Genomic DNA, 27,493 nt, shown 5'->3' with positions numbered 1-27,493 from the left:
ATTAGATTTGATTGAACATATCTGTGTTTACGAAATACTTCAGAGGGAATAGTCACTCTTTTTCACCATGTTGAGTTTGTTTTAGTCGGCATAAGAATATCAGTATTACAATTTGTTTTAAATCGTCTAGTTAGTGCCATGGAGTGCCCCTTTGTTTATAATTATTTGAAAAGATGAACAATCCACTCCACTCGATTTTATGAACTTCTATCAAACCCACTCTCGGTTGTGAAGAGTCCATCTCTGTTTAGCCTTTGTTCAGAATGAAGCAGTTCCATCTCCTTTATCATTTCTGTGGCCTTCTCTAGTTTCATCAGGTCTTTTTTTTTTTTTTGAGATGGGAAGACTAGAACTATACACCATAATTGAAAATAATCTTTGTTTGGAAAGAATCCTGTAATCTCTTATTTCTTTATATTGTATTGACAATAACGCTACATGATTTAGCATTACCACTTTCCAGGCCGCAAAAGTGGGCAGCTCATCATTATGCCAATGAGAGAGAATAGTCTCTGCCAACGTTATTGAATCAGCAATGAATCGGCAACCACCTCTAGGCAGAATAATAGTTTTAGCAAACAAATACAAATGTACACTTAGACTTAGTTTTTGGGTACTTGCCAGGTTCTTATGGCCTGGATTGGCCACTGTTGGAAACAGGATGCTGGGCTTGATGAACCCTTGGTCTGACCCAGTACGGCATTTTCTTATGTTCTTAACAATCTACCATCCCAAGTCACAGTATTTCCTAATATTTTTTCAATAAATGTTGTCACCTGATTCCAGAAAGCATGTAATTTATGCCACTCAATGAACATATCCAACCAGCATATAGGAGATAAAGCAGCACTCCAAAAATTATCCACACAGAAAAAGGGAGATGCAAAGCAAGTAAACAGTCCAAAAGTTAATTAATGTTTAAAGAAATTCTTCTTTATTTCTTTATGAGTTCAATATGGCAACTCCAAAGCTCATCATAGTGTAAAACAGTCTTCAACAGGGTCTCCCGTCACGGACCGGTGTTTCGCCCAAAGCTGCGTCAGAAGGGACTAGCAAAGTGTATATTTTCAACCACTATAAATAAAGCAGAAATTATTCATAAGAAACTACGGACTATACAATAGGGCAGCATTACAAATACGCAAAGAACAGAAATGGATTCACAAACTGAACTGTCTATCTCCAATGGGACTTAATAGCGAGATAGAATGGTACCATTTCATTTAACGTAGCCTTATCTGTTTCCATGTTTTGGTCCTCTATGATAGGTTCATTGGCTCTATGCTGGTGTTTCATTGGCGCAGCCTTTTGCGCCAAAATTCAGCCCTTTAAATTCTTGCTCCTGTCAGTACTGACCAATCTCCCTTGACTCAGATATGGACTACATGTTAAGGTACATGTCCCGGCATTATTTGTAATGCTACCCTACTGTACATAGTCCGTAGTTTCTTATGAATATAATTTCTGCTTTATTTATAGTGGTTGAAGACATACACTTTGCTAGTCCCTCCCGACGCAGTCTAACTTCAGTTAGTCAGTCAGAGTGACTCACTGCTCTCTTGATTAACAAATGTTGGTACCTATTCAAACCAAATCACACTCTCTCAACACCTTTCCAAGGTGAGTAACTGAGCTGAACTTTTCAACCTTTTTACATAGGTATACACTGCTCCTAGCTTATTTCTAGCTTCTGGCAACTTTTTTTTTTTTTTTTTTTTTTTTTTTTAGAGATACAAACACTCAGTTCTGCTTACTAGCTGCCTTACAGACTTTTAAAAATAACATACTACCTACTGCTTGCTAGCTGCCTTATTGACTATTTAAAAATACAAACAGTCTAACTTGTTTATTCACTGCCTTACTGACTATTAAAAGCACAAACACACTAAATAATATTCCCAAATAGTTAGCTTTGCCCCTATACTTAAAAAAAAAAATAAATGAAATTCCCAAGCAAAAACGTACTGATTCCTCTCAGCCACCAACAAGGTGATCCTCTCCTCTCAGTGCTCCCACTGGGAAAAACCACATTTAGTAAAATCAGAGGAAGATAGATCTCCCTGAGCCTTCAAACAGCACTGGAACAAGATAGAGGGCACGCCAGACTGAGATGCCCGAATGACTGGCAGTACATAGGGCAAGGTGCTTAGATTTCTTTGCTATAAGCGCCATTCTATTTTTTAAAATATGCATCCAAAACTTAGGCGTCCAAGCAAAGTGCCCAAGCTAAGTGCGCACGTCTAGCCCGATACAACTCAACTTGGATGCCCACACCGATGCCCGCCTGAGTGCCTATAAACTGGATGCACAACCAGATGCACTGCCTGAACCAATGCTCCTAAAGAGGGCAGCCGAATGCACAGGCAAAGCGCACAATACACCATTGCTGCCTACCACACGGCACATAAGAGAAAGGCCTCAGAGCTGGGCCTAGCTGATAAAGGCTGCTCAACCCGCCAGGCCGCCCACGTCCCTTAAACTTCCCTTGAATTGGGACGAACGTCAGAACGGTGTACCAAGCATGGAAACCAAGTACGGGGGAAGCCCTAAAACAAAATGCTCCTTATGCATCTCTGTATTTATATTAGATATTTATTTTTTCTCTTATCTGAGCTCAGCCTTTCCTGGCTGAGTACAGAAATGGTCTCCGTCTGCAGGTGTGAGGGCATATGCTATCACTGCTGCGCTCGGCTTCCTGCACCTGCTGCCATTCAGCTGTCCAAAAGCAGCTAAGTCCACACCGGCTAAAAAACAAGCTACCAGACCAAGGCACTCATCTGAGGGACCAAGGAAATCACCTCAGGAATTCTGAACTGGGGGAGGGACCATTTGGTACCACCACAGAAGAGCAGGGCAAATTAATATTTTTCCTTCTATTTCTTCTTCCAAAATCTAAAGCAATCTCCAGTAGGGAGATGCACATCCACCATCTGCTGAAGACAGAGAATACTGGCAGGTTGTCACTGCAGGAGTATATATACTGTGATGTCCGTTTGCTCTGTCTCCATCTACTGGTAGATGTACATAACCCACTTGTCCTGAACCCATCCGTCTATGTGCAGAAAATGAAGTTTAATTTTTTTCTTCTTAATAAAAATACCCTGAAAAAAAAAAGTATATATATATATATATATATATATAGTAATGGGGACAAAGGACAACCCTGTCATGTTCCTCTGCGCAGTGAAAAGGTATTATAAAGCACCCCTTTTACCAATATCTTGGCAGTAGGATCACCATACAGCAACTGCATCCATTTCATAAATTGCTCTCGAAAATGATACTGTCTCATAATCCACCACATGTAGAACCACAACGCAGTTGAAAGCTTTTTCAGGGTTTATATAGACTAGAAGTTTATCATTCCTCTGCTTACCATCCACATGAAGAGCCAGCAGGGCCTTTAGTAAATTAGAGGAATGTCTGCCAACTGGTTGGTCTTGAGAAATCAAAGAGGAAATACACCGGTTTACCCTAAAAGCAAGAACTGCTGTCAGAATTTTTATATCTTGATTTAGCAATGTTATAAGGATATCTAGCGCAATACTATCAGACTGCACTAGTTGAAAAAAAAATGTCATGAACAGAAAAAAAAAAAAAGCATAGTCACTCCTTCACAGAGGAACCTTTGCTAGTAAATAGCTGTTGGAAAAAAAAAAGGATTCAAAAGCATGTAAAATTGCTGGGGTGTTACTATGAATCTTATTTTTATAAGACAATCTGGTCATGAACGTTTTGGATTTAGTGTTTAATAAATTTGCTAACAATTTGCCAGATTTCTCCACTAAAAGAGCTTAAATTGGTAATAGAATAGATTTTGCTTGGCTTTAAAACTCAGCAAGACATCCAATTCCTTACGAATGTTAAGTATTTTGCTTCTTATCCCCAGGATCAAGTGAAAGAGCATGAAACCTCTTATAATATACTAATCACCTAGCAAGTTCCAGTGGCTTTTTTTGATCATTCCCTACACTTTCGAACTTGATAAGCAGTGCCTTGGTGGAATTCCAAAATGTAATAGGATTCCTATCTGCTGGAGGATTATCATGCATACACTTCCTCCATTGTTGCAAGAATTTTACAAATTATGACAACATAGCTGACATTCTCCTTCTAGATGTTATATGTGCATATGTAAATGTCAGCTGCATTTTAATTATGGAATGGTCTCAAAATGGTATCTCAATCATATCACAAGATATGACCCCATTGAACCATGACTCATATCAGGATATAGTCTAAACAAGAATATACGTTATGAACATGTGAATAACAGAATTCTCTTTCATCCAGATGTAGCAGATGCCAAATATCTACTAAGTTCAATTCTTGGCAAAGAAAGCTAATCCCAATATTGGTTTAATTTTTTTTTTGGCTTTCTGGATAGGAGGCAGTCAATAAGAGGGTTGTCTGTGATGAGACCAAGGCAGTCACTAATAAAGTGAAGGAAAGACAAGAGTAAGAATATGGTGCATAGAGTTTGGTCAAAAGTATTTTAACCCCATAAAGAGTACCCAAGATGATGATAAAATGACCCTCCAGGTCTTCAAATTGGTGCTCAAATTCAAAGAGTAAATCGTTTATGAAGTAACATAGCCAACCCCTCTGACATGAGGAGAAAGCAGAGAAATAGGAATGGCCCACCCATCCCCTCTTTAGCTTCAGGTGTTCTGCTTCATATAAATGTTTTTCGTGTAGGAAAGCAATAAATGACATCATTTATTCTCGAAATTGACAGGATTTTTTTTCCCTTATTATGGGCGAGTGTAGTCCATTTATGTTAAGAGCACATTAACAGTATAAGAAACAAGAATAAAATGAGACAACATAAGCTTGTTATTACGGCATGAGGACCCCCACTCCCCCAGCCTGGATCCTCCCCTCAAAAGAATTGGAACAATAAAATACCACAGTATTTATTGGTAAGGGCGAACAAAAAAAAAACCACAAACAAAAAAACCCCCCTTCGTTGTTAACAGCAAAGACAGCAGCACATAATTCATACCAACACTTTACATTCCATACAATCAAACCCATTCAAACCATGTACACACCAGCAAATCTCCCAGAAAATTAAAAAGATAAGCCAACCCAACCACACCTTATTAACCCCCAAGAGCTGATATTGTCCCAACAACTTGGATCGAGCACAGATGTCAGTTTCTTTAAAGCAGAGGTAGACTTCTCCCCGTGCCAAAGGTCCATGGCTCACTCGGTTCAGAGGAGCAACTGGGAACAACGGAAATGAAAGTTACGAGGTTTTGACTACATCTTGTAGCTTGAAGATCTGATTGTCAAACATACATAGATGGTAGTACCATAGTGGAGTATGTAGGGTTAGGGCCAGTAATTAACTGATTAACAAAGGCTTCTGCCACAGTGACACCATTACCTCCAAGGGAGTGTGTTGTGTGCCAGCAATCATCTCTCTAGGCTCCGCATACCCCACTGCAATTAGAGTGCACTTGCTTTTACTAAATAACTCCAGGTGAGCATTTGAATTTCCCCAGACAGTTATACCAATGCAGGGCGCAAGTTACCTAGCCATATGTGGCGATATGTCATTTGCATGTCTCTAGCGCCACCTGTGATGCAGTTACAAAAACCATAAAACATGGTGTTTGCGTCACTCATCACTGGAGCTCACAACTTGAAGCAACAATATAATAAATGCAAATTAAACTGCAGCATCTTATTTATCCATCGGCAACACTGACAGGTGCAGTCAAACAGGCATAACTGTACTTTCCCCATTATCGACGGCTAACCTTGTGGCGCTTTCACAGTTGACTCAAATATAATAAAATTCAGCATAGTAATGCCACTGCCAAAATTCACCAATTGTTGTAGCTCCATTTACATCAATATTGGCATCACAAAGGTTAATTTAACTTATCCACAAAAACCTTTGCTTTCTGACCTGAAATGAACACTTTAGGTTCTGTTACAGAAAACTGTCAGGCGAATGGGGAATAAAGAGAATTTGACTCCATTATGACATAGCTGGGTACAGTAGGGAGTGAACTCTTTGCAGCTTGCTAGTACTTTAGCAGAAAACCAGCAAAGATCAAAAGCTTGTTATTTTTATATTTTAACTCTTGATTTTTGGTAAGCCATTAATATCTTCATTTGATCCATATAGTTAAGGTATTTAACTATAACTTGTCAAGGCCTGGTTTGTTCAGAGCCTCCCCTTCCCAGTCGATGTGCCCACTCCACAATTATGGCTGATCAGCCAATTTAACATTTAATGCTTCTGGAAGCCAAGATTCACAAAATTTAATTAACGCTTCCATCTTGAATCGATTCAAGGACACCCAAGATTCTCAAATTATTGCGATGGCTGCGATTCTCAAGTTCAAACTTGTCCTCTAGTTTCTTGTTTTTTTTCATGCAGCTCTGCTCTTCGTGGTTATTAACCTTATCATTTAGATTGGTAAAGACTGCAGCATATCCATCAACTGTGTCACGGAGCTCATCAACTGACAATTGTAATTTTTGCAGCTGGTCTATAATCATGGCAGTGACAGTTTGTGTAAGCTCTTTTAGTGCTGCTTCGGAAAGGCCTTCTATGGGGCCTGTTTCAGCTGCCATTTTGTCATTTGTAGCAGGCACTTTATCTGTGCCCATCCTCTTCGATTTCGCTGCCATCTCTCCAGAGTTTTTGATAATAAAATTGTCCATAAACTCAGGAAGTGGATGATGCGTAGACTGAAATCAAACTTGCAGATTTAGATGTAAAATATGCAAAAAAACTGCTGGCCGCTAGGGACAGGAGCTCAAAGATGGCCACTCAAGGAGACATTAATGCCCTGCCTCTTGGACAGAGATTTCTAACATGCAACCCAGCATTGTGTACCTGTAGTTGGTGTTATGTTTCCTTATGTACACCACTTTGCACTTGTCCACTTTAAAATTTCATTTGCCATTGAGATGTCCATACTCGTAGTCTTGGAAGGTCCACTGCTGTTTTAACAACTTTGAAAAATTGTCATCTGCAAATCTGATCACCTCCCTGGTTGCTCCCTTTACAGCTCATTAATGAAAGCAGAGTTGCTTACTTGTAACAGGGGTTCTCCCAGGACAGCAGACGGAGCCCTATCACAGAAAACTTTTGTGTCAAAGTTTTAACACATTTGACTGGCACACTGAGCATGCCCAGCATGCCATAATCCCTGTAGCCACAGGAGTCTCCCTTCAGTCTCGTTTGTAGCAAAAGGTGCGAGTGAAAAAATAAAATAATAAAGTGTATGTGGACCCAACTCCGCGGGATGGCGGGTGGGTTTCGTGAGGACATCATCCTGCTGTCCTGGGAGAACACTTGTTACAGGTAAGCAACTCTACTTTCTCCCAGGACAAGCAGGATGGTAGTCCTCACATATGGGTGAATAGCAAGCTACAGGCTGACTCATATTTAGTTTGGACCAACAGCACACAACTTGTGCAACAGGCACAACAACTGGCGTACTGTTGGGAAAAATGAGGCAGCCTGAAAATCACAGTAGATGGATGTGGAAGGAGTTGGTATCAAACTGGAAATAAGTTCTTCAAGATGGATTGGCCAAAGGCAGAGTCTTGATGTCTTTCCTTGTATAGGCAGTAATGTGCTGCAAATGTGAGAAGAGAACTCCATGTTGCAGCTTTACAGATCTCAGCAAGCAGTACTGAACGATAGTGTGCTTCTGAAGTTGCCATTGATCTGAGTGTGCCTTCACTCGTCCCTGATGAGGAAGGCCTGCTTTTTCATAGCAGAATTTGATACAGTTTGCTAGCCAGTTGGAGAGAGTTTGTTTGCCCACTGCAACTCCTGGTTTATTGTTATCAAAAGAAACAAAAAGAGTTAGGTGGATTTCCTATGGACTGCAGTGTGGTCTAGGTAAAAGGCACGTGCACGTTTACAGTCCAAGGTGTGTAAAACTCTCGCCCTGGTGAGAGTGAGGCCTTGGGAAAAAGGTGGGCAAGACTATAGACTGATTGAGGTGAAAGTCAGTTACCACCTTAGGAAGGAATTCAGGGTGAGTAAGGAGTACCACTCTGTCATGAAGGAACCTTGTATAGGGTGAGTATGTGACAAGTGCTTGTAACTCACTAACCCTTTGAGCAGATGTAATGGCTACTAGGGAAAGAACTTTCCATGTAAGAAATTTAACATCACAGGAGTTCAAAGGCTCAAATGGGGAACGCATGAGTCTTGTAAGTACTACGTTTAGGTCCCATTCAGGAACTGGTGGCCGTAGAGGGAGTTCAAGTTGCAGTAGGCCCCTCATAAATAGACTCACAAGGGGTTGTGCTGTTATTAGGGCATCCCCTACTCCCTTGTGGTAAGCTGAGATGGCACTGAGGTGTACCCGTACCGAGAAAGACTGAAGACCGGAGTCTGAAAGGTGCCAGAGATAGTCTAATAGAGATAGAGTGGGGCAGGAAAAGGGGTCGATACCCTTTTGAGTGCACCATGTAGTAAATCTTTTCCACTTAGAAAGATAGGAGTTTTGTATGGAAGGCTTTCGTGAAGCTACAAGCACTTGAGAGACCCTAGTTGAAAGGTTGAGCAGTTGAAGGATCAAGCTTTCAACATCCAGTCTGTTAGGGATAGGGTCTGAAGGTTCGGATGGCGTACCATGTCATGGTTCTGAGTTATGAGAGTGGGTGCTGTGCCCAGGCAAATTGGTTCTCGGATGGAGAGGTCGAGAAGCATGGGAAACCATACTTGTCAAGGCCAATATGGGGCTATGAGTATCATTGACCCTCTGTCCTGTTGTAGTTTTACGAGAGTTTTGGCTATCAGTGGGGATACGCATATAGGAGGCCTGTGTACCAAGGGCGAGAGAAGGCGTCCATGACTAACCTGTTTTGCTGCCTGTGCAGGGAGCAGAACCTGTCCACTTTGTGATTCAGGTTGGACGCAAAGAGGTCTATTGTTGGTTGACCCTAACGCTGGAAGATTCTCCTCATTACGACAGGATCCAGAGACCACTCGTGGGGATGGAACTGTCGACTGAGGCGATCTGCTACTACGTTTTGTATGCCTGTAAGATAAGTGGCCCGTAGATGCATAGAGTGTGCAAGGGCCCAGGCCCAGAACTGCACCCCTTCTTGGTAGAGGAGATAAGAGGCTGTGCCTCCCTGTTTGTTCAAGTACCACATTGCAACTGTGTTGTCTGTATGACAACAGTCTTGTGTGAAAGGCAGTCTTTGAACACAAATAGAGCATAGTGTATGGCTCGAAGCTCTAAGAAGTTGATTTGAAACTGAGCTTCGAGTTGTGTCCAAGTCCCTTGAATTTGAGGGTTGTTCACATGAGCTCCCCAACCCAAATTGGATGAGTCTGTGGTTAAGGTCACTTGAGGAACTAGTTGCTGGAAGGGTAGACCTGTTAGCAAGTTGGTTTTGTTTGCCCACTAGAGAAGTGATAGATGCAGCTGGTGGATAACATGGATCTGGGATGAAAGAGGTTGAATGGCTTGGAGCCTGGCCATAGGAGTGACGTGGACCGTGGAAGCCATATGGCTCAGCATCGTGAGGAATTGATGGGCTGAGGCTGTTTCCTTGTGCGCAGAGATGTAGCTAATCTGGAGAGTGTGCCTGCGCGGTCATTGGGCAGGAAGGCATTTGCGACCATGGTGTCCAAATCTGCTCCGATGAAAGTCAGGAAGTGAGATGGAATAACGTGGGATTTCTGGTAAATGATGAGAAATCCCAATGAATGTAGCAGATGGATGGCGAGTTTGAGAGCGTTGAGAGCTCCTTGCTTGGACTGGCTCTTGATTAGCCAGTTGTCCAGGTAAGGAAACACGTGTATGCTGTTTTTGTGTAGATGGGCCACCGCCAGTGCTAGGCACTTTGTAAATACACGGGGTGCCGAAGCAATCCAAAAGGCAGAACCCGGTACTGAAAATGTTGTCCCACTATAAAGCGCAGGTATTTGCGTTGATGTGGGGATATGGGAATGTGTGCATAAGCGTCTTGAAGATCCAGAGAACAGAACCAATCTCCTTTTTGCAGAAGGGGAAGCATGATGCCCAGGGACACCATCCTGAATTTTTCTTTTTGTAGAAATTTGTTGAGATTGCGGAGGTCTGCCTGATTTCTTTGAAATGAGAAAATAGCGGGAGTAGAGCCCTCTGCCCTGCTGTGCCCAGGGAACGCATTCCACAGCCCTGGCACTCAGAAGGGCAGACAGTTCTGACTCTAGAAAGGTTGTGTGATCTTTTTGCATCCACAGTGGATTGGGTGGTGAATCCGGGGGCAGCATGAGACAGATGATATCCCTGGGTTATGATGGATATAACCCATTGGTCTGTGGTAATGCCAAGTCAGTTTGTTATGAAGTGGTGAATCCGACCTCCTACTGGCAAGTCTGGATTTGGATTTCTGGAGTGGCTTCTGTTCTCTGGATAGATTTCAAAATCCAGAGGCTTGGCCTGTTTGTGGGGCTGGCTGAGGTCTGGATGGCTTGGGCTGTCGTGGATGTCCTCTCTGAGTTGGTTTGGTTGGTCTCACGCGAGATGTAGGTGGGTAGTACCTGCGTGAGCGATAAAACTGTCTTCTGGGGTCCCTTTTCGTGGTCCTTCTTGCAGAGGAGGGGGCCTCCATAGTAACCGTGAACAGTTGACGTAGGGTCTCATAATGGTCTTTCAGTTGAGCCACTGTGTCCTGTATCTTGTCGCCGAATAGATTTTCTCCAGTACAAGGCAGATCAGCGAACTTGTCTTGGACTTCAGTTCGTAAGTCAGTTGTCTTAAGCCAGGCCCATCTTCTGGCGCTGATTCCCGTAGATAAGCGAGAAGCAGTCTCAAAGGAATCGTGAGCAGCCCTTACTTCATGCTTTCCAGCCTAAAGGCCTTTCTATAGTATGGTGTTGAGGTTATCTTGTTGTTGGGGAAGAGAGTCAGCTATTTCCTGAACTTGCTTCCAGAGATTTCTCTGATATTGTGTTATATATAGTTGGTATGCAGCTATGCATGATACTAGCATAGAGCCATGAAAGATTTTCTGACCCAAAATATCCAGGAATTTTTGGTCTTTTTCAGGGAGAGATGAAGAGTGAGGGCGTAGTCGCCTGGCCTTTTTCTGTGCAGATTCAACTACCACTGATTGGTGGGGTAGTTGTGGCTTTTGGAATCCTGGAGTAGGCTGGACCAGATACGTTGCATCTGTGTTCCTATTTACTGGTGGAAGGACTGCATAAGTTATCCTGGATTAAACAATCTGTTAAAAAACAAACTTTATTGAATTTATTTTATGGAAGAAATCCCAAAGAATAATTGTTTGTGTGAGACAAAGACCTCAGAACTGGCAAAAAGCAGGTCTGTTGACCTAAGATTTTATGACCAGTAGGTTCAATCACAGGTCTATAATATGTCTCTCTTTTTTTCTTTTTTTGTATAAACACTTCTAACTCTTCTAAGTTGAATAAAAAGAGCCGCTGAATATAGTCAGCACTACAAGATTTCAGGATTGCCGAGACAACTAACATTCTCTTTTAGAAGATTTTGCAACTTTGATACAGTTTGTCGCAATTGGATATAATTAATATCAAATGTTTTGGGAATTATAAAATTATTCAACTTAGAAGAATTAGAAGTGTTTTTACAAAAAAGAAAAAAAGAGACATTATAGACCTGTGATTGAACCTACTGGTCATAAAATCTTAGGTCAACAGATCTTTTTGCCAGTTCTGAGGTCTTTGTCTCTTACATAAACAATTATTCTTTGGGATTTCTTCCATAAAATAAATTCAATAAAGTTTGTTTTTTTAACAGATTGTTTAATCCAGGATAACTTAGGCAGTCCTTGCAGTTAGTTATTTAGTAGAAAATAAATTGGATGCTAGCTGGTTCCCTTTCTTTTGTTCCCCTATTTACTGGTGGAACAGTGCAAGGGTGCTCCCATAGATGATGTTGGAGATCCAAGAGTACCTCGTGGATGGGAACAGCCATAATTTCTTTGGGAGCATCAACAAATTGGAGGTCTTCCAATGTTTTATGACGTGTGTCTTCCTCTGGGATCAGGTCAAAAGGGATTGCCTCTGACATTTCTTTTACAAAATTAGCAAAGGAGAGGTCTTCTGGGGGAGACCGTCTTCTTTCTTCCGGAGGAGATGGTTCTGATAGTATGTCCTCCGTAGAAGTGTCTGTGTCAACATCCTCCCAAGGGTCATACGGGGTCTCTGGCTGAGATCCCGAGGGAGGGAAAAAAGCTGGTACTGCAGGATGTATTGGCACCGATGGATTCCTCGATGGAGGATGCAGTGGCACCGATGGCAGCGAGATGAAACATGGGGGTCTTGGTCCCGAGAGCCCCAAAGGACCAGGAACCGGTTCCGGCATCGGTGGAAGCGGTGCTGGGAGAGGACTGGAGTCTGTGCCTGTCTTCTGAGGATCCCGGAATGGGTATCGGGGGTTTCAGAGACTCAATAGGTTGTTTAGGCATTGGCGGCCCAAGCTGGGTCGGAAGGGCACTGATGAGTGTGTCCAGACGGTCGAGCAGTGGTGTAAATATTGATAGCTCTGGTGTTGGTGCCAGTATGGGGGCCGGCATCGATGGTGGTTGTAGGTTCTGGAGGACATCGAGGACCGCCTGTCAGACAAGTACGTCCAGCTCCTCTGGAAGTTGGTATCGGTAACACAGCTACAGGGGGAGGTAGGCTAGGTGCTACTGGGTCCTCCACAGGAGTTTGTGGGGACTCAGTACCCAGCACCGATATTTGTGTGGATCGCCTCGGTATCTCAGGTGAAGAGAAGGTTGGAGACTCCTCTACCTGTGTCCTCTTCGCAATCGGCTCGATAGCTAGAGGCCGATGCGGTGTTGGTGCCAGCACCGGGAGTGGAATCGCGTCGGTGACTATGTTTCTCTCTGTGCTCGGTCCAGTCTTTCTCCGACACAGAGGAAGACTATGCTGATGCCTTAGATGTTGTCGGTGACTGATGGTCACTGCTGCCTTGGTGCTCCCGGCGAGGTTTGTTGATGGATTTGGATTTCTGGTGATGACTGGGAGGACATTGGATGGAGTTATCTTGATTTTGAAAAGGGACTCCATCTTGTCTAGGCGGGCCTGCCTACCCTTCGGTGTCATTTGAGCACAGCTTGGGCTTCGACGAATGTCGTGTGATGAGCCGAGGCACAGTACACAGACATCATGCAGGTCCGTAATAGTCATGGTACATGGACACTCCGGGCATTTTCTAAAACCCATTGCCATGATGGAAAAAGAGGGCCGCAAAAACAGTCGATGGCCTACTAACACAGAGGAAAGGGAAGCAGGAACCGACCGAAGACGGTGGAATTTACTCACCGAGCAACAGGAGACCCTTATGAGGGAACTTTGTTTTGAAATAAACTTCAAATTATTCCGTGAGGAAATATAGTGAGAGAATTCTCACAGAGCTCCTAACTGCAAGGCAAACTGCAGAGCAGAAAAAAGAGACTGAAGGGAGACCCCTGTGGCTACAGGGATGCTGGGCATGCTCAGTGTGCCAGTCAAAAGTTCTAGAAACTTTGACAGAAAAGTTTTCCGTGATAGGGCTCTGTCTGCTGCTGATGTCACCCATATGTGAGGACTATCATCCTGCTTGTCCTGGGAGAATACATATTACATACTACAGATCCCTGGGATACTGCACTATTAACCTTTTGCATTTGGAAAATTGACCATTTAGTCCTACTCTGTATTTGCTGTCTTTTAACCAGTTACCAATCCCCAATAGGACACTGCCTCCTAGCCCATGACTTTTTAATTTTATGAGGAGTTCTCATGAGGAATGTGTTCAAATGTCTTTTGAAAATCCAAATCCTATAATCTTTTATGTATAGATAAACTCAGATGTTATACCACCGGTCTTAAAATAACACATATATAATACACAGATAGAAATAATTTAAAACAATACACATGCTCAAAAGAAAAATGTAAACAAAATACTGCAACTTGTTATGCGTCAAAACACGCTTATGGCGCTTCTCCATGGGTACAAGAATACTATACTTAGATTTTGTAGAAAGTATAACTTTTTATTGAGCAATATAAGTATTCTTGGGAGATGCTGGATGCCCGTTCTCTGACAAACTGACCAACCAGTATCTCGTCTGTATACATGAACTGATCCTTCTTTTATAGGTAAAACACAATACAGTACTAGGTCAGAAATTCTTAAGTTGTGTGACCACCTGGAGTATCATCTACATAGGTTGTCATGTCAACAGCATGATAGAGTATCCCTACATTGCCCTGACCAGTTCTCTAAGTTGGGGGCCCATTTACCATCACTCTTTAGATAATCCTTTGTTCTGTTAAAATCTTGCTGCTCAGGGCAATCTTCATATCTTAGGCTGTGCGCTGTGTTTACAGGGCATACATATCAAACTGAAAAGAAAAGAAAACTCTTATCCTGGCTCACCTTTATCCACGGTCATTTACATCTTCAAAAAATCTAACAGATTGGTAAGGAAGACTTCCTTTTGTCCTTTTTAAAAACCAGTGTTACACTGGCCAACCTGCAGTCTTTAAGTACAGTGGCTGTTTTATAGGTTACAGATTATTAGTTAATTGATTTGCCTATTCAGGTTTGAGTTCTTTCTGAACTCTGGGGTGAACAGCATCCTGTCTCAGTGATTTCTTACTCTTTAGTCTATTACATCCTGTAGTTTGACAATGGCTTGTTTTAGTTAACTCAAAGAATATTTCTAGTGTGGGTATGTCCCCAACATCCCCTTTAGTAAAGACAGAGACAAATAATTCACTTAGTTTTTTCTGCTATTTCTTTATCACCCTCACCCCTTTTTCCTCTGTCATCTAGAGGTCTAACTGACTCGCTCTCAAGAACATTTTGCCTCAAATGTACTTATGCTGGCAGTTTGGTTTTCCTTCAACTGTTTTTTATTTTTTTTTAATGCTTAGAATACGTTTCGTCTGTATTTCCAAAATTGTTTATTACTACTACAGCCATGCCTCATGTAAAAACTTTTAACCTTGGCAATTGTTCCTTTCAGTTTTTTTCTGAATTCCTCACTGTGGTAGTTTTACTTTCAATGATCCATCATCTTTATCCCTTGCAGAACCTGGGTCCCACTGAGAAATGGATCTAAAGTAGTCCCTCCCACCCAAATCCTTGACCAGTTGCTCCATGAAGTCATTTAAAGGATCTAGAAATGTTACTTCCCTAGTCTGTCCTAACGTGGCATTTATCCAATTAACTGAAATTTCCCATTACTACTCTGTTGCCAATGTTATTAGCCTGGCTAATCTTGGTTAGCATTTTACAGTGTTTCCTCATCCTGGCAGGTGCTAATAATCCATGCTACTGAACTCTTCCCTGTCACATGTGGAATTTTTATCCATAAGCATTCTAGAAGGCAATTTGTTTCTTGCACAATTTTTATCCTGCCATGATTGTGTTATCCTTAACATATAGTGCTACCCTTTCACCAATCTGATCTGCCCTATCATGTTATAATTTGTACCCTGGTATTACAGTGTCCCACTGATTACCCTCCTCCTACTAGGTCTTCGAGATGCCTATCATGTCTATATAAATTTGTTTAGTACCTTACATTCTAACGCTACAATCTTATTTGCATACCTCCAAGTGCATGCAAATATACCTTGTGCATATTCATCATTAATATGCTGAAAACCAGGCTTGTTTGTGACGTTCCAGGACCGGAGCTTCGTACCCCTACAGTCTAATTTAAAATGTTAGCACCAAGAGCAGAGTTTCACCTTAGTTAAAGTGGAGTTTATCCTGTTTCAACAGGCTCCCCTTCTCCTGTTTCTTAGAAATCTAAAATCCTCTCCCTTGTACCATCATCTCATCCACACATGTGACACTCTGGAGCTCAGTCTTCTTCTGGGCTTCTGCATATAGAACAGGGATCAGGTCTGAGAATGCCTTCCTGGAGGTTCGTGATTTTCGTTTCCTAATTAAAACCCCAACATTTAACAGAACCTCCTCTCCTGCACCTTCTTATCCCGTTGATACAGATATGCAGGGCTGTCCTTAAAGGGGGAGGTGAAATGGGGCAATTTCCCTGGGCCCTGCAACACCTGCTTAGCTCTGCTCTGGTGCAATGTCATCAGGCCTGTGCCCAGACAGCAGCAGAGTGGTTTCTGCCACTTCTATCCTGCTCCTCCTGCCACTGGCTCTACTCCCTCCTGCCCTGGTCAAATCACAGATCTGACCAACACACAGGAGGGAGAGAAGCCCACAGCAACAGGAATGGCTAGAAGCATCCGACTGCCAGATCTTGCTCTTCTGCTGGATGGGCAGAAGAGGGGAGAGAGTGAGCGAGAAGGATAGAAAGAGGCACCTTGGAAAAGCAATCTTCTAGCTAGCAAATCAGAAACTGGGAGGGGTTAGTGAGATCTGAGGGATGAAGTACAGGGGAGTGAGAGTGCAGACTGAGGGATGAAGTTTCCATGGTGAAGGGGGGAGTGTGTTTGCTGAAACAGCTGGGACTGAGAGATGAAGCTGGTAAACTGCCCCCAACATCACGTCCAGTGGGCCAGAAGGTGCTGCAGACAGGTATGCCCTTTGGGGTGGGGGAGGGGGCACCGCTCTGACATTCATACTGGGCCTTGCAACCTACTAGGGTCAACCCTGCCCACATGTACCATGATAGCCAGCTCCTTCCTAGCATTCTCTTAAATCCTATTTAGCTGACACATGAGGTCTGGTGTCTTTGTTCCAGGCAGGCAAGTTACCTTACAACAATGGCTATTAAAAGCAATCTAATGTTGGCTTGGGAGGAGACCAACAATGCCAACTTCAAGATAAACACAAATGAGATCAACTACTCTCCTTCCCCATTTTGGCATGAGACAAAAATAAAATCAGCCACTGAAAGTAGGAATGAAGCAGCTCCAATCTCACAGTGTATTTATTTTTGTACATTGCTGAGAGCATATACAATAATTTAGCTATGTTTTACAACTAAGATCTAATAATGTATAGCATACACTGAAGAATCCATATCAGCTTCTGAAAGTACCTTCCAATACACACCTGGACTGCTTCAGAAAGGCAATAGCCCGATAACCAATGTCCTTTCTATAAATGGCGCCGGGATAATGGATAGCTGCTGCCCCTTTGTTGGCTTCCTCCAGAGCTAATGTTAGATCGCTCTTAATAGCTGTTACGGTAAGGACTCTTCCACCATTCGTCACCACTTTGCCATCTTTCAGTGCCGTCCCTGCATGGAACACCTGCAGCCCAAACTCCTTGGCCTTAGATAATCCTGTATGGAAATGATGACAGCACACAGCACTCAGAAACGAACGACCAGAGCATTACCCATGGCAGCACTGAGGCCACCAGCATGGAGCAGGGTTTTCTTTCTGGTCCGCTATCTATAGGATCTACAGCACCTCCCAGCCACCAAGCTCTGCTGGAGATTTCTCAGAACGCAACTGGGGAAGCTGCTGATTTTGTTTGGGCATGTAGGATGCATTCTCCAGAGCTGCCAATATTGTACACCAGCAAAATGCATATGGGAAAACCAGAAAAGGGAAGGCATGCACACACTTGGCATCGAGATTTGTTTTACGGTAGGAATACAAGTCTCCTCTTGGCCCCATGTTCCTAAGTCTATTTGTTCTTTTGTTTTTATTATAAAAAAGGCAGTAGAAAGAAAATGAAGTAGTAATCTCTAATGGATGGAACAACTGGAGGTAGTTGGTTCCCTGCCTAGAAGAATCAAACGCAGGGCAATAAAGTGATCTTCTAAGACAATCTAGCTGAGCTGCTTGGGCTCAGATATTGAAAACAATGTAAACGGAGGCTGCATTCCTGATTAGTTGCAGCAACAAACAGAATGGGTAGGGGCAGAAAGTTGTCAAAAAGGTTTGAAGTGCTACAGGTGTATGATGCTTTACAAACATGCACTGGTGTTACAATGCACTTCAATGCAAGCAGCTACATCGGGATGTGTGTCCCATTTAGGCTCTAGGAATAACTTTTCTCCAGAGAGGATAATCACCAATACAACCTAAAGTTTGACATTTCTTATTTAAAGTTCCAAAACAGAAGCAGAAAACTCCTCTATTGCAGCTTAAGATAGTTAACTTGCAAGCATTTATGGAGGATAAATGCCAAATCTTCACAATACAGGCCAAGCTTACCAGTGATCTCTAGGCCTTTGGAATAGTCCCCTGGATAGCCGCCACTGGCCATGACCACTGTCACAGCGGCATAGCTTCTGTGCCACGCCGGCATGGAGCTCGACAGCTTGCCCTCAATGGTCATCTGCATAACCTCATACAAATCACTCTTAAGCAGTGGAAGGATTACCTACAAAACAAGTTTAGATTAACAGGTTAGCAGCATCAAAATATACCAGAACATGTATTAGATAGAGTTTAATGCCTGTTTATGAATACTACCCTATGTAACTGCCATTATTCATTGATTTATAGATATGAATCTTACTTTTGTAAAGTATGACGGTATATAAAATATCTAAATAAATAAGCATGTAAGCAAATTTAAAATTACAATCAGGAAAAAAAAAAAAAAGACTGAAGATATAAACTCAGAAGAGAAACATTAAGTGAACCACAAACAGCAAGTTTTAGGGTGAGGGAATACATAGCTCATGCATATTGGGCCATCTCATCCCTTTCAACACACCCTAGTCCAGGGATGACCAACTCCAGTCCTTGAGAGCCACAAAGAGGCCACATTTTCAGGATATCCACAATGAATATGCATGAGATACATCTGCACATAATGGAGGCAGTGCATGCAAATCTCTTTTTTGCTTACTCATTGGGGATATCCTGAACATCTGGCCTGTTTGTGGCTCTCAAGGCCTGCACTTGACCACCCCTGCTATAGTTTAGTTAGTACGGATAAAATAATGCTCCCTAAAAAAATAACTCCAAATAACCTGTCCCCCATTTTCCTCCCCTTTTTATAGCTATTTTCAAAGTTACACAATATTCTAGGAGCCAGACATGTTTGCTTAAGAGAGATACACAGCGCTGAGAAATAAATGCATTATAAGCAAAATCTAACAATCAGTTGTAACACTTGAACTGTATTCTGTGAAAAACTGACTTTTTTCCTAATTGGTAAAAGAATGGCACATATTAGTTTCTAATTGTGTATATACCACTACATCGAATGTCGCATCTATTTACATTTTGCGAAGAGCCTTCACTCGAGATCCTCCCCTCTCCATTTCTTTCTTTTTCCTGATCTGACATCTCCAATATCCTTTCTTTGTAGGGACTATCCAGGTCAGAGTCACTTCAGGTGCTACCCCATTCCCTCTACAGATTAAGAAAAACAGGACTACGAGTTGCACTGTTGTAAGCATGAAAACCAAGAGTGGTTCAGCCTGTCCCAGACGACCTGGGAGTCATCGTGTAACCCTACTCCTCTGAGCCAATTCCCCATATTTTGTCATACACTGCCCCACTATTCTTTGGCTCACATTTCAACATTAGAATCGGGGGTCACTTCGTGCACCTGTTTCTGCCAATGTACATGCTGAAAGGCGGCTATCAGAAATCTTGCCACCAACAGTTACCGTCAACATATCCTGCCCTGATATATATTCAATATCCAGCACTCTCCCCACCCCAAAAAGCACAGGGCTGCTGCGAAGCACACAGGTGTCCCAAGAATTTCCCTGATTTTAGCTTCCATCTGTGACCAGAGCCATTGAACCAAACAACAAAACCACTGCATGTGGATATCTGACCCCTTCCTCCTCCCATCTGCACCAGCAACATCTGGAAGAGCAGGGGGAAAACTTAACATAAGAACTTGTGCACTAACTCTGCCCTGCGACTGTGTAATGATACTTTATGAGCTGCCCTCCAAATCCGTTTTCAATTTCCCTCAGGCGAATTCAGCCCAAGATCCTCATTCCAAGGATTAATTAAGGAAGTCCGGGGGGGGCACTAATCTTCAAAAGTCTGAACAGTGATAAATAAATTTTGCCACCCTTTTCAGCAAGCGTTACAACTTCAGCTCACTTCTCTTCCATCTCTCCCCTCTAATTTGTGTATACATATATTTCGATTCAACCCTTAGCCCAAATTCAGATTTCAAAGACAAACTATATCCAACCCCTGTCATCCCATTAACTGACCTAGAAATTTTAAGCCCGCATTCCACCAAACCTCCATGAAAAGTAGAATGTAGAAATGCTGGGATAACCCTTCAGCTATGAAATGGAAGACAGCACATCACATGGGGCCCTTTACAGAAAGCCCTCCACTTCTACACCGTACGTGCTGTTATATAATTAGAGCTAAGGGCCTGACTTGCATGTGGAGAAGGGGACATCAGAGGAAGAAGGCAGGTGCACTCCCTCCGCCATGCCAGTCTCCAAACGACACCCAAGATGACACGTAATTCCGACTCAACCGTTGCTTCAGAGAGGCTAGTCAAGTAAGCGGCCACCTCTGTTCAGTTTACTCCTCCATGATGAACGAAGCTTAACCCTAGGCACCTTACCCTGCCACATAAATTGCCAATAAGTTCTGCTGAGAGTAGCAATGAGTGTCACGGGCAAGGTATATGGAACATGCTGAAAGAGATAAATTAACCTAGGCAATATATTAAATTTAAGAATAGTAATTCTCCCAGCCCAAGACACAAATATATGTCTTGCCATTCCTGCAAATTAGCTTGATTTCCTTTTTTTTTTTTTTTTTTTTTTTTACTACCAGTACATAATTTTAAAAAAGGTAATTTTCTAGGGATTTTTTTTATTTTTAAAATAGCATCTCACTCACCTGACACTCTGGATCACCAAATCGACAGTTAAACTCCAAAACCTTAGGACCATCCTTGGTAAGCATCAATCCAGCATATAGCACACCTAAACAAGCAGCAAAAGGTTATATCCTGAAGAGACTGCTAAAGTACCAAGGGTGAGATTTACTAAGTACTTCCCCATAGACACAAGAGGGAAAAAAAAACCCAAAACTCCTTGGTAGATCTGCCCCTCCGTGATTCAAATGTGCAGCAGCAGCAGGACGTGGAAAACAGCCCAATAATTTAACAGGCTGCGGTAAAATCAGGCCGTGGAAATCACGTTTTCCAAAGAATCTTGGGCCCGATATTCAAAGTGCGTTCAGTTCTATTTAGCCTGATAAGTGGGACATATGTGGCTAAGTTGTGGCCACTGAATATGCGCCTCTGATCAGCAGCTAATGCTCAGCTGTATAAGCCCCTTATACGGTTAAAAGTTAGACGCACAAAAAGTAGGCATGTACTGGGAGGACCAGGACAGAGCAGACTAGATGTATAGTTTATACAGCCGACTACTGACATTCGGAGTTAGATGTATAAGTATACGTGTGTGGACCCTGTGTGCCACACAAACAATTGCAGAGAGTGTATTGTGGTTAATGTGATTTCCTCCTAAGGGAAGTCCTAGAGTGCAAAAGAGCAGGGAAGATTCCAGCTAGTAAAATGTTAAATCGGTTGGTCCACAGATGGTTTTGAATTTCTTGACAGATTAGTTCAGCCCCTAGGGGCTGCGTTTTGAAAGGGAAATATAACCCTGCTCAGAGCAAGGGCAGGGGTTCCCCCCAGAGTCACCATGTGAAGAGAAGGCAGCCGCTGGGACCCTCTCCAGGGGTTTCAAGGGGAGAAGAGGAGAGAGTCTGGCAAAGATACTCCAGCAGTGTCTCAGGGAGCCTATGTGAAGCAGCTGGAAATTGTATTGGAGAAATTACTTGCCTGATAATTTTGTTTTCCTTATTGTAGCCAGATGGACTCAGGACCAATGGGTATCGTGCTCTCCTGATAGCAGATGGGAGACAGAGTCAGATTTCAAAGCTGACATCACCCTACATATACCCGTGCAGCAAACATAAACCCGTGCAGCGGCCGGTGCCTTTCCTCGGCACCGGCCTCGCCATTAAGACTCCCCTGCTGGGGCTCACGAGGCCCAATCGGGGCCAGAGCCCGCTCGCTCAAAATAGCGGCGAGCCGTGCAGAAGAGACTCCAATCAGCCCTAAATAAAAATAAAAGGAAAAAAAGAAAATCTCTGCGGCTGCCTGAAGCGGAATCGAAGGGAAAGCGGTGAGTGGAACCGAAACCGCGCCCCTGTAGTTGCAGACAGCCAATCAGGGCAAGCTGAGCAGCCCTTTAAATTTGTGAACATCCCCACGGCGTCGCGCGTCCGAAGGGGCGCGGGCTAAGGGGCTTGCCCCTTAGCGCGCCCCTTTGCGAGCTCATTTGCGAGGAGCCAACAAAAGCCCTCTTCGTCATCTCAGACACACTTCCACAATAGTTCACACCATCCATATCCAAACTCAACGGCAACCTTACTGAGCTCATTCAACAGGCAACCTTACTGAGCTCATTCAACAAGCAACCTTACTGAGCTCATTCAACAAGCAACCTTACAGAGCTCATTCAACAAGCAACCATACAGAGCTCATTCAACAATCACCCAGACAGCACTCTCTTTACAATCAACCAAATAGTGCTCATCCAGCAATCAACCATCCAGAGCTCCTTCTAACCAACCTATCTTCAATCAACCTCGGCACACTCCCCCACCTGCCGCCCAGCTACCCTCTGCACCAGCCAACTAACCATCACAATGTCTTCAGCTTTTCCAATCCCAACCCTGCAACACCGCATCATACCTAAAAGAACATCCTATAGACAAGCCCTCCATAGCAACCTAAAATCTCTCACCCCTATTCTGATTGCACCATTCACCCAGCTCTTAGGCCTTACTCTCTTCTCACTCTCACTATTCAATGCACAATCCCTAACAAAAAAATCCCTAATTTTCAATGACTATCTCACCGACGCCAATCCAGATATCTGCGCAGTAACGGAAACATGGCTCAAGCCCTCAGATACAGCTATAATAAACCAGCTACCTACACAGACCTATGACTTCTTCTCACTCCCTAGACTGAAAAAAAGAGGAGGGGGGACTCCTTCTGGCTACCAAAAAAAGCCTCAACTTCACCCAACAACCATTTACCTCCAACTCAAAACTGGAAGTCGGCTTCTTTACTTCACAACATCTACAAATCCTTCTTGTCTACGCCCCTCCGGGACTGCTGGAATCTGATGTCTCTCCCATCCTTGAAATCACCACTACGCTCCTCAACCTGGATTCTCCAGCAATCATCCTAGGAGACTTCAATATGCACATAGACAATCCCTCACCATCGAATAGCTGTGTAACCCTCCTCACAGCTCTCTCAGCAATGGGATTCCAACAACTGGTCAACAAACCCACTCACAAAGTGGGTCACACTCTGGACCTGATCTTCGTCAACAAAGGCATTACGACGTCATCCATTCTGAAGAGTATGAAGGTTCCATGGTCAGACCACACCCTCATTTCTACATCTCTCGCACTGAAAGAATCCATCTCTCCCAATATCCCTTCACCCTCCTTCCACTACAGGAAACGATGCACCACGGAAGACCTCAACAACCAGCTGGATTCACAGCTCCCTCTATTAGACCTCACCGACCCAAACTCTGCCATTCACTCCTGGAACAATATAACAGAAAACATAGCTAACAAGCTCTGCCCGACAACCTCTAAAAAATCTCACACTAATGCCTCCAACAGACAACCTTGGTTCACCAATGAACTTAGAAAACTAAAACAAAGTTTAAGAAAGAAAGAAGCGATATGGCGTAAAACCCCTTGTGACAGTACCATCTCTTCATACAAAGCCACTCTACACCATTACAAATCACTCACCTCTAAATCAAAAAAAGATTACTACGCTTCTAAGATCCACAACCTGGTCTTAGACGCCAAAGCCCTCTTCGCGTATGTCTCCAGCCTCACTCACACCATTCCCCAAGAAATCCCCAATAACCTAGCACAATCCAAAGCCGAAGAACTCGCTCTGTTTTTTCAAAACAAAATTACCAATCTCCTAACCCAACTGCCTACCAATTCCACCACCCTCCCAACATATCAGCACCCTCCCTACAAAAACATCAGCCTAAACATCTTTGAACCCGTCTCCTCCTCTGAGATACAAGCCATCATGAAAAAAATGAAACCTACTTCTCATCCTGCGGACCACATACCCACCAAACTACTTCTATCTATCCCAGACACCATAGCCTCATCATTGACAGACATCATCAACTGCTCTCTCGCCCAAGGAACCTTCCCAGACGATCTTAAAATGGCTTCAATCACTCCTCTCCTAAAGAAACCTAACCTTGACCCGAAGGACCCCAACAACTTCCGTCCCATAGCTAACCTCCCTTTCATCGCTAAGATCATGGAAAAACTAGTGAACACTCAACTATCAGACTTCATTGAAGACAACAATATTCTCTGCGCTCCACAACACGGATTCCGTAAAAACCGAGGTACAGAATCCCTCCTCACCTCTCTGACAGACTATATCATAATGGGCCTCGACAAAGGTCAATCATTCCTACTAATCCTGTTAGACCTATCCGCAGCATTCGACACGGTCAATCACGCCATCCTCCTAAACCAACTATCGTCCATAGGAATCAGCGGCACCGTACTATCATGGTTCAAAACCTCTCTCAACAACAGAGGTTACAAAGTTAAACTACAAAACAAGGAATCTTCAAGATTTGACTCTACCATAGGAGTCCCACAAAGGTCATCACTATCCCCAACTCTCTTCAATATTTACCTTCTTCCTCTTTGCCATCTTCTCACCAACCTCAACCTAAAGTATTTTCTATACGCAGATGATATTCAAATTATCATCCCCATCAAGGACACATACTCTAAAACTCTTGAATACTGGGAATCGTGCCATCAAAAAATCAAACAATTACTCAACAACCTAAACCTCATCCTAAATTCCTCCAAGACTGAAATCCTACTCATCTCGCCTGAGAATAGCATTCCTAACAATAATCTTCCTACCAACCTACCCACCACACAAGTTAGAGACTTAGGAGTGATCATAGACAACCGGCTGAACTTCAAGGCTCACATCAACAAAACAACCAAAGACTGTTTCTTCAAACTCCAGGTACTAAAAAGAATTAGACCCCCTTTTCCATGCTCACGACTTCAGAACGATCATCCAAGCAATCATTTTCTCGAAACTAGATTATTGCAATTCTCTATTGCTAGGTCTTCCTTCATCCTACTCCAAACCGTTGCAGATGGTTCAAAACTCAGCAGCCAGACTACTGACAGGCGCCAGGAGAAGAGATCATATATCGCCCATACTGAAAGAGCTTCACTGGCTACCCGTACACTTCCGAATCTTGTACAAAGCCATATCCATCATATACAAAACAATACATCAACTCACCACCCTTGATCTGCAAATCCCTATCCAAATTTACAACTCGTCAAGACCAACCAGAGACGCTTACAGAGGCTCACTCCTAGCACCCCCTGCGAAAACGACCAGACACGCTACCCTAAGAGATCGTGCCACTTCCACAGCTGGTCCCCTCATTTGGAACTCCATTCCTTCAGATCTCAGACAGGAGCCCTGCCTCCTAACTTTTAGAAACAAACTTAAGACTTGGCTTTTCAAGCAAGCGTTCCCGGACACAATCTAACGACCCCACTATCACCTCCTCAAAACTATCAGCCTTCAACCATGCATTGTATATTGTTTAACCGCTACTATTCTATCCTTTCTCTTCCTCCTTCTCCCAGTTCTGCTACCCCTGTTATATGTAACTGCACCTTCTGACACACAGTTCCAGTTTGATGTATATACTGCACCCCTGTTTTATGTAAACCAGCAAGATATGTTGTCATGATTGCCGGTATATAAAAACCTTAAATAAATAAATAAACTTAGCTCTTCAGTATGGATATATGGTGCTTAATATTTGATTAAACTTTATCTGGTTCAACTGAGCATGCATGCATATATACAATTTTGTTTCTCTTTTTTTTTTTTTTTTTTTTTAAACTGGAGACCGCCAGTGCACTCAAACAATAAACACTGACACCAGACAACTATGGGTGTCTTGAACTAGGGATAGGCCTTGGCTTACCCGTATTTGCTTAGTCTCGAGATTCATTATCAGAGGTTCTCCTTTTCCGGAGCAGCCGTGGGTGGGATGCTGAGTCCATCTGTCTACACTAAGGAAAATGAAATTAGCAGGTAAGTAATTTCTCCAATTCCTAGCGTGTAGCCAGATGGACTCAGGACCAATGGGATGTACAAAAGTTACTCCTGCACAGGGTGGGAGGCTGCCCGTGGCCCACTTAGTACTGCCCTTGCAAAGGCTGTATCCTCCCTGGCCTGAACATCCAGGCGGTAGAACTTGGAGAAGGTGTGTAGGGAGGACCACGTCACCGCCCGACAGATCTCGGCTGGCGACAGCAGCTTGTTTTCAGCCCAGGAAACTGCCTGGGCCCTTGTAGAATGAGCCTTGACTTGTAAAGGTAATGGCTTTCCTGCCTCTATGTAGGCAGCCTCGATTACTTCTTTGATCCAGCGGGCTATGGTCGCCCGCGATGCCGCTTCCCCTTGTTTCTTCCCGCTGTGAAGAACGAACAGATCTGTTTTGCGCAAGGGTTCCGATCTTTTCAAGTATTGGACTAGGATTCTGCTGACATTCAGGTGGCGAAGGAGGCGTGAGTCTTCCGAATCCTTGTGTTGATCTGGAGATGGTAAAGATATGGTTTGGTTCATGTGGAACTGGGAAACCACTTTCGGTAGGAAGGATGGTACAGTACGCAGCTGTATGGTGCCCGGGGTGAACCTGAGGAACGGTTCCTGGCAGGATAGCGATTGAAGTTCGGAGATGCGCTGAGCTGAACATATTGCGACCAAGAATGCCGTCTTTAAGGTCAGGAGACGTAGTGACAGACCACGTATTGGTCTGAAGGACTCCCCTGCTACGAAGTCCAGTACTAGGTTGAGGTTCCATAGAGGCACTGGCCACTTTAGGGGTGGTCGGAGTTGCTTAACCCCTTTCAGGAAGAGACATACATCTGGATGAGTTGATAGTTTGGTACCGTCCACATCGGATCTGAAGCAGGCCACTGCTGCGACTTGGACCTTGAGGGAGTTGAGAGACAACCCCTTCTTCATGTCGTCCTGCAGGAATTCCAGGATCATGGGAATCTTGGCTATCCGCAGGGGGAGACTGCGGTCTTCACACCAGGCTTCAAATACTCTCCAGATTCGTATGTAAGACAAAGATGTGGAGAACTTGCGAGCCCGGAGCAGGGTGTCAATCACGGCTTTCGAGTAGCCGCGCTTCTTCAGGCTAGTCCTTTCAAGAGAGAATAGAGACGGATCTTCATGCAAGATTGGTCCCTGCTGAAGAAGGTCCCAGTGTGAAGGTAGATGCAGAGGGCCCCCGCAAATAGTCTTCGCATGTCCACGTACCATGGCTGCCTTGGCCAGTCTGGGGTGACTAGTAGGACTAGCCCCCTGTGGTGTTCTCTCTTGTGGATGATCCTGCCCAGTAGTGGCCAGGTGGGAAGGAGTATAGGAGGTCTTCTTCTAGCCAGTTTTGGACGAGAGCGTTGATTCCCTGGGACTATGGTTCTCGTCTGCCAGAGGAT

The 27,493-nt window shown here is 43.6% G+C and overlaps 1 protein-coding gene across 3 annotated transcripts in view; it reads right to left on the bottom strand.

The window, feature by feature from the left end:
- The window catches only part of GART (phosphoribosylglycinamide formyltransferase, phosphoribosylglycinamide synthetase, phosphoribosylaminoimidazole synthetase), a 130,354-nt gene that overhangs the window by 41,583 nt on the left and 61,278 nt on the right, over positions 1-27,493 (bottom strand). For 2 of the 3 annotated variants that reach the window (XM_029603548.1, XM_029603549.1), the window contains exons 9-11: positions 20,744-20,829; positions 18,116-18,284; positions 17,001-17,232 (exon numbers count right to left, since the gene is read on the bottom strand). In XM_029603548.1, coding sequence (XP_029459408.1) covers positions 17,001-17,232; positions 18,116-18,284; positions 20,744-20,829 — 487 coding nt within the window. Of the gene's footprint in view, positions 1-926; positions 1,075-17,000; positions 17,233-18,115; positions 18,285-20,743; positions 20,830-27,493 lie in introns of those variants that run through there. The other variant, XM_029603551.1, reaches the window with a different exon arrangement.

The sequence above is a fragment of the Rhinatrema bivittatum genome, chromosome 5 (assembly GCF_901001135.1).
Source record: "Rhinatrema bivittatum chromosome 5, aRhiBiv1.1, whole genome shotgun sequence".
In the NCBI taxonomy this organism is placed as follows: domain Eukaryota; kingdom Metazoa; phylum Chordata; class Amphibia; order Gymnophiona; family Rhinatrematidae; genus Rhinatrema; species Rhinatrema bivittatum.
The sequence above is the reverse complement of the archived record's forward strand: the minus strand, read 5'-3'. Positions and strand labels throughout refer to the sequence as shown.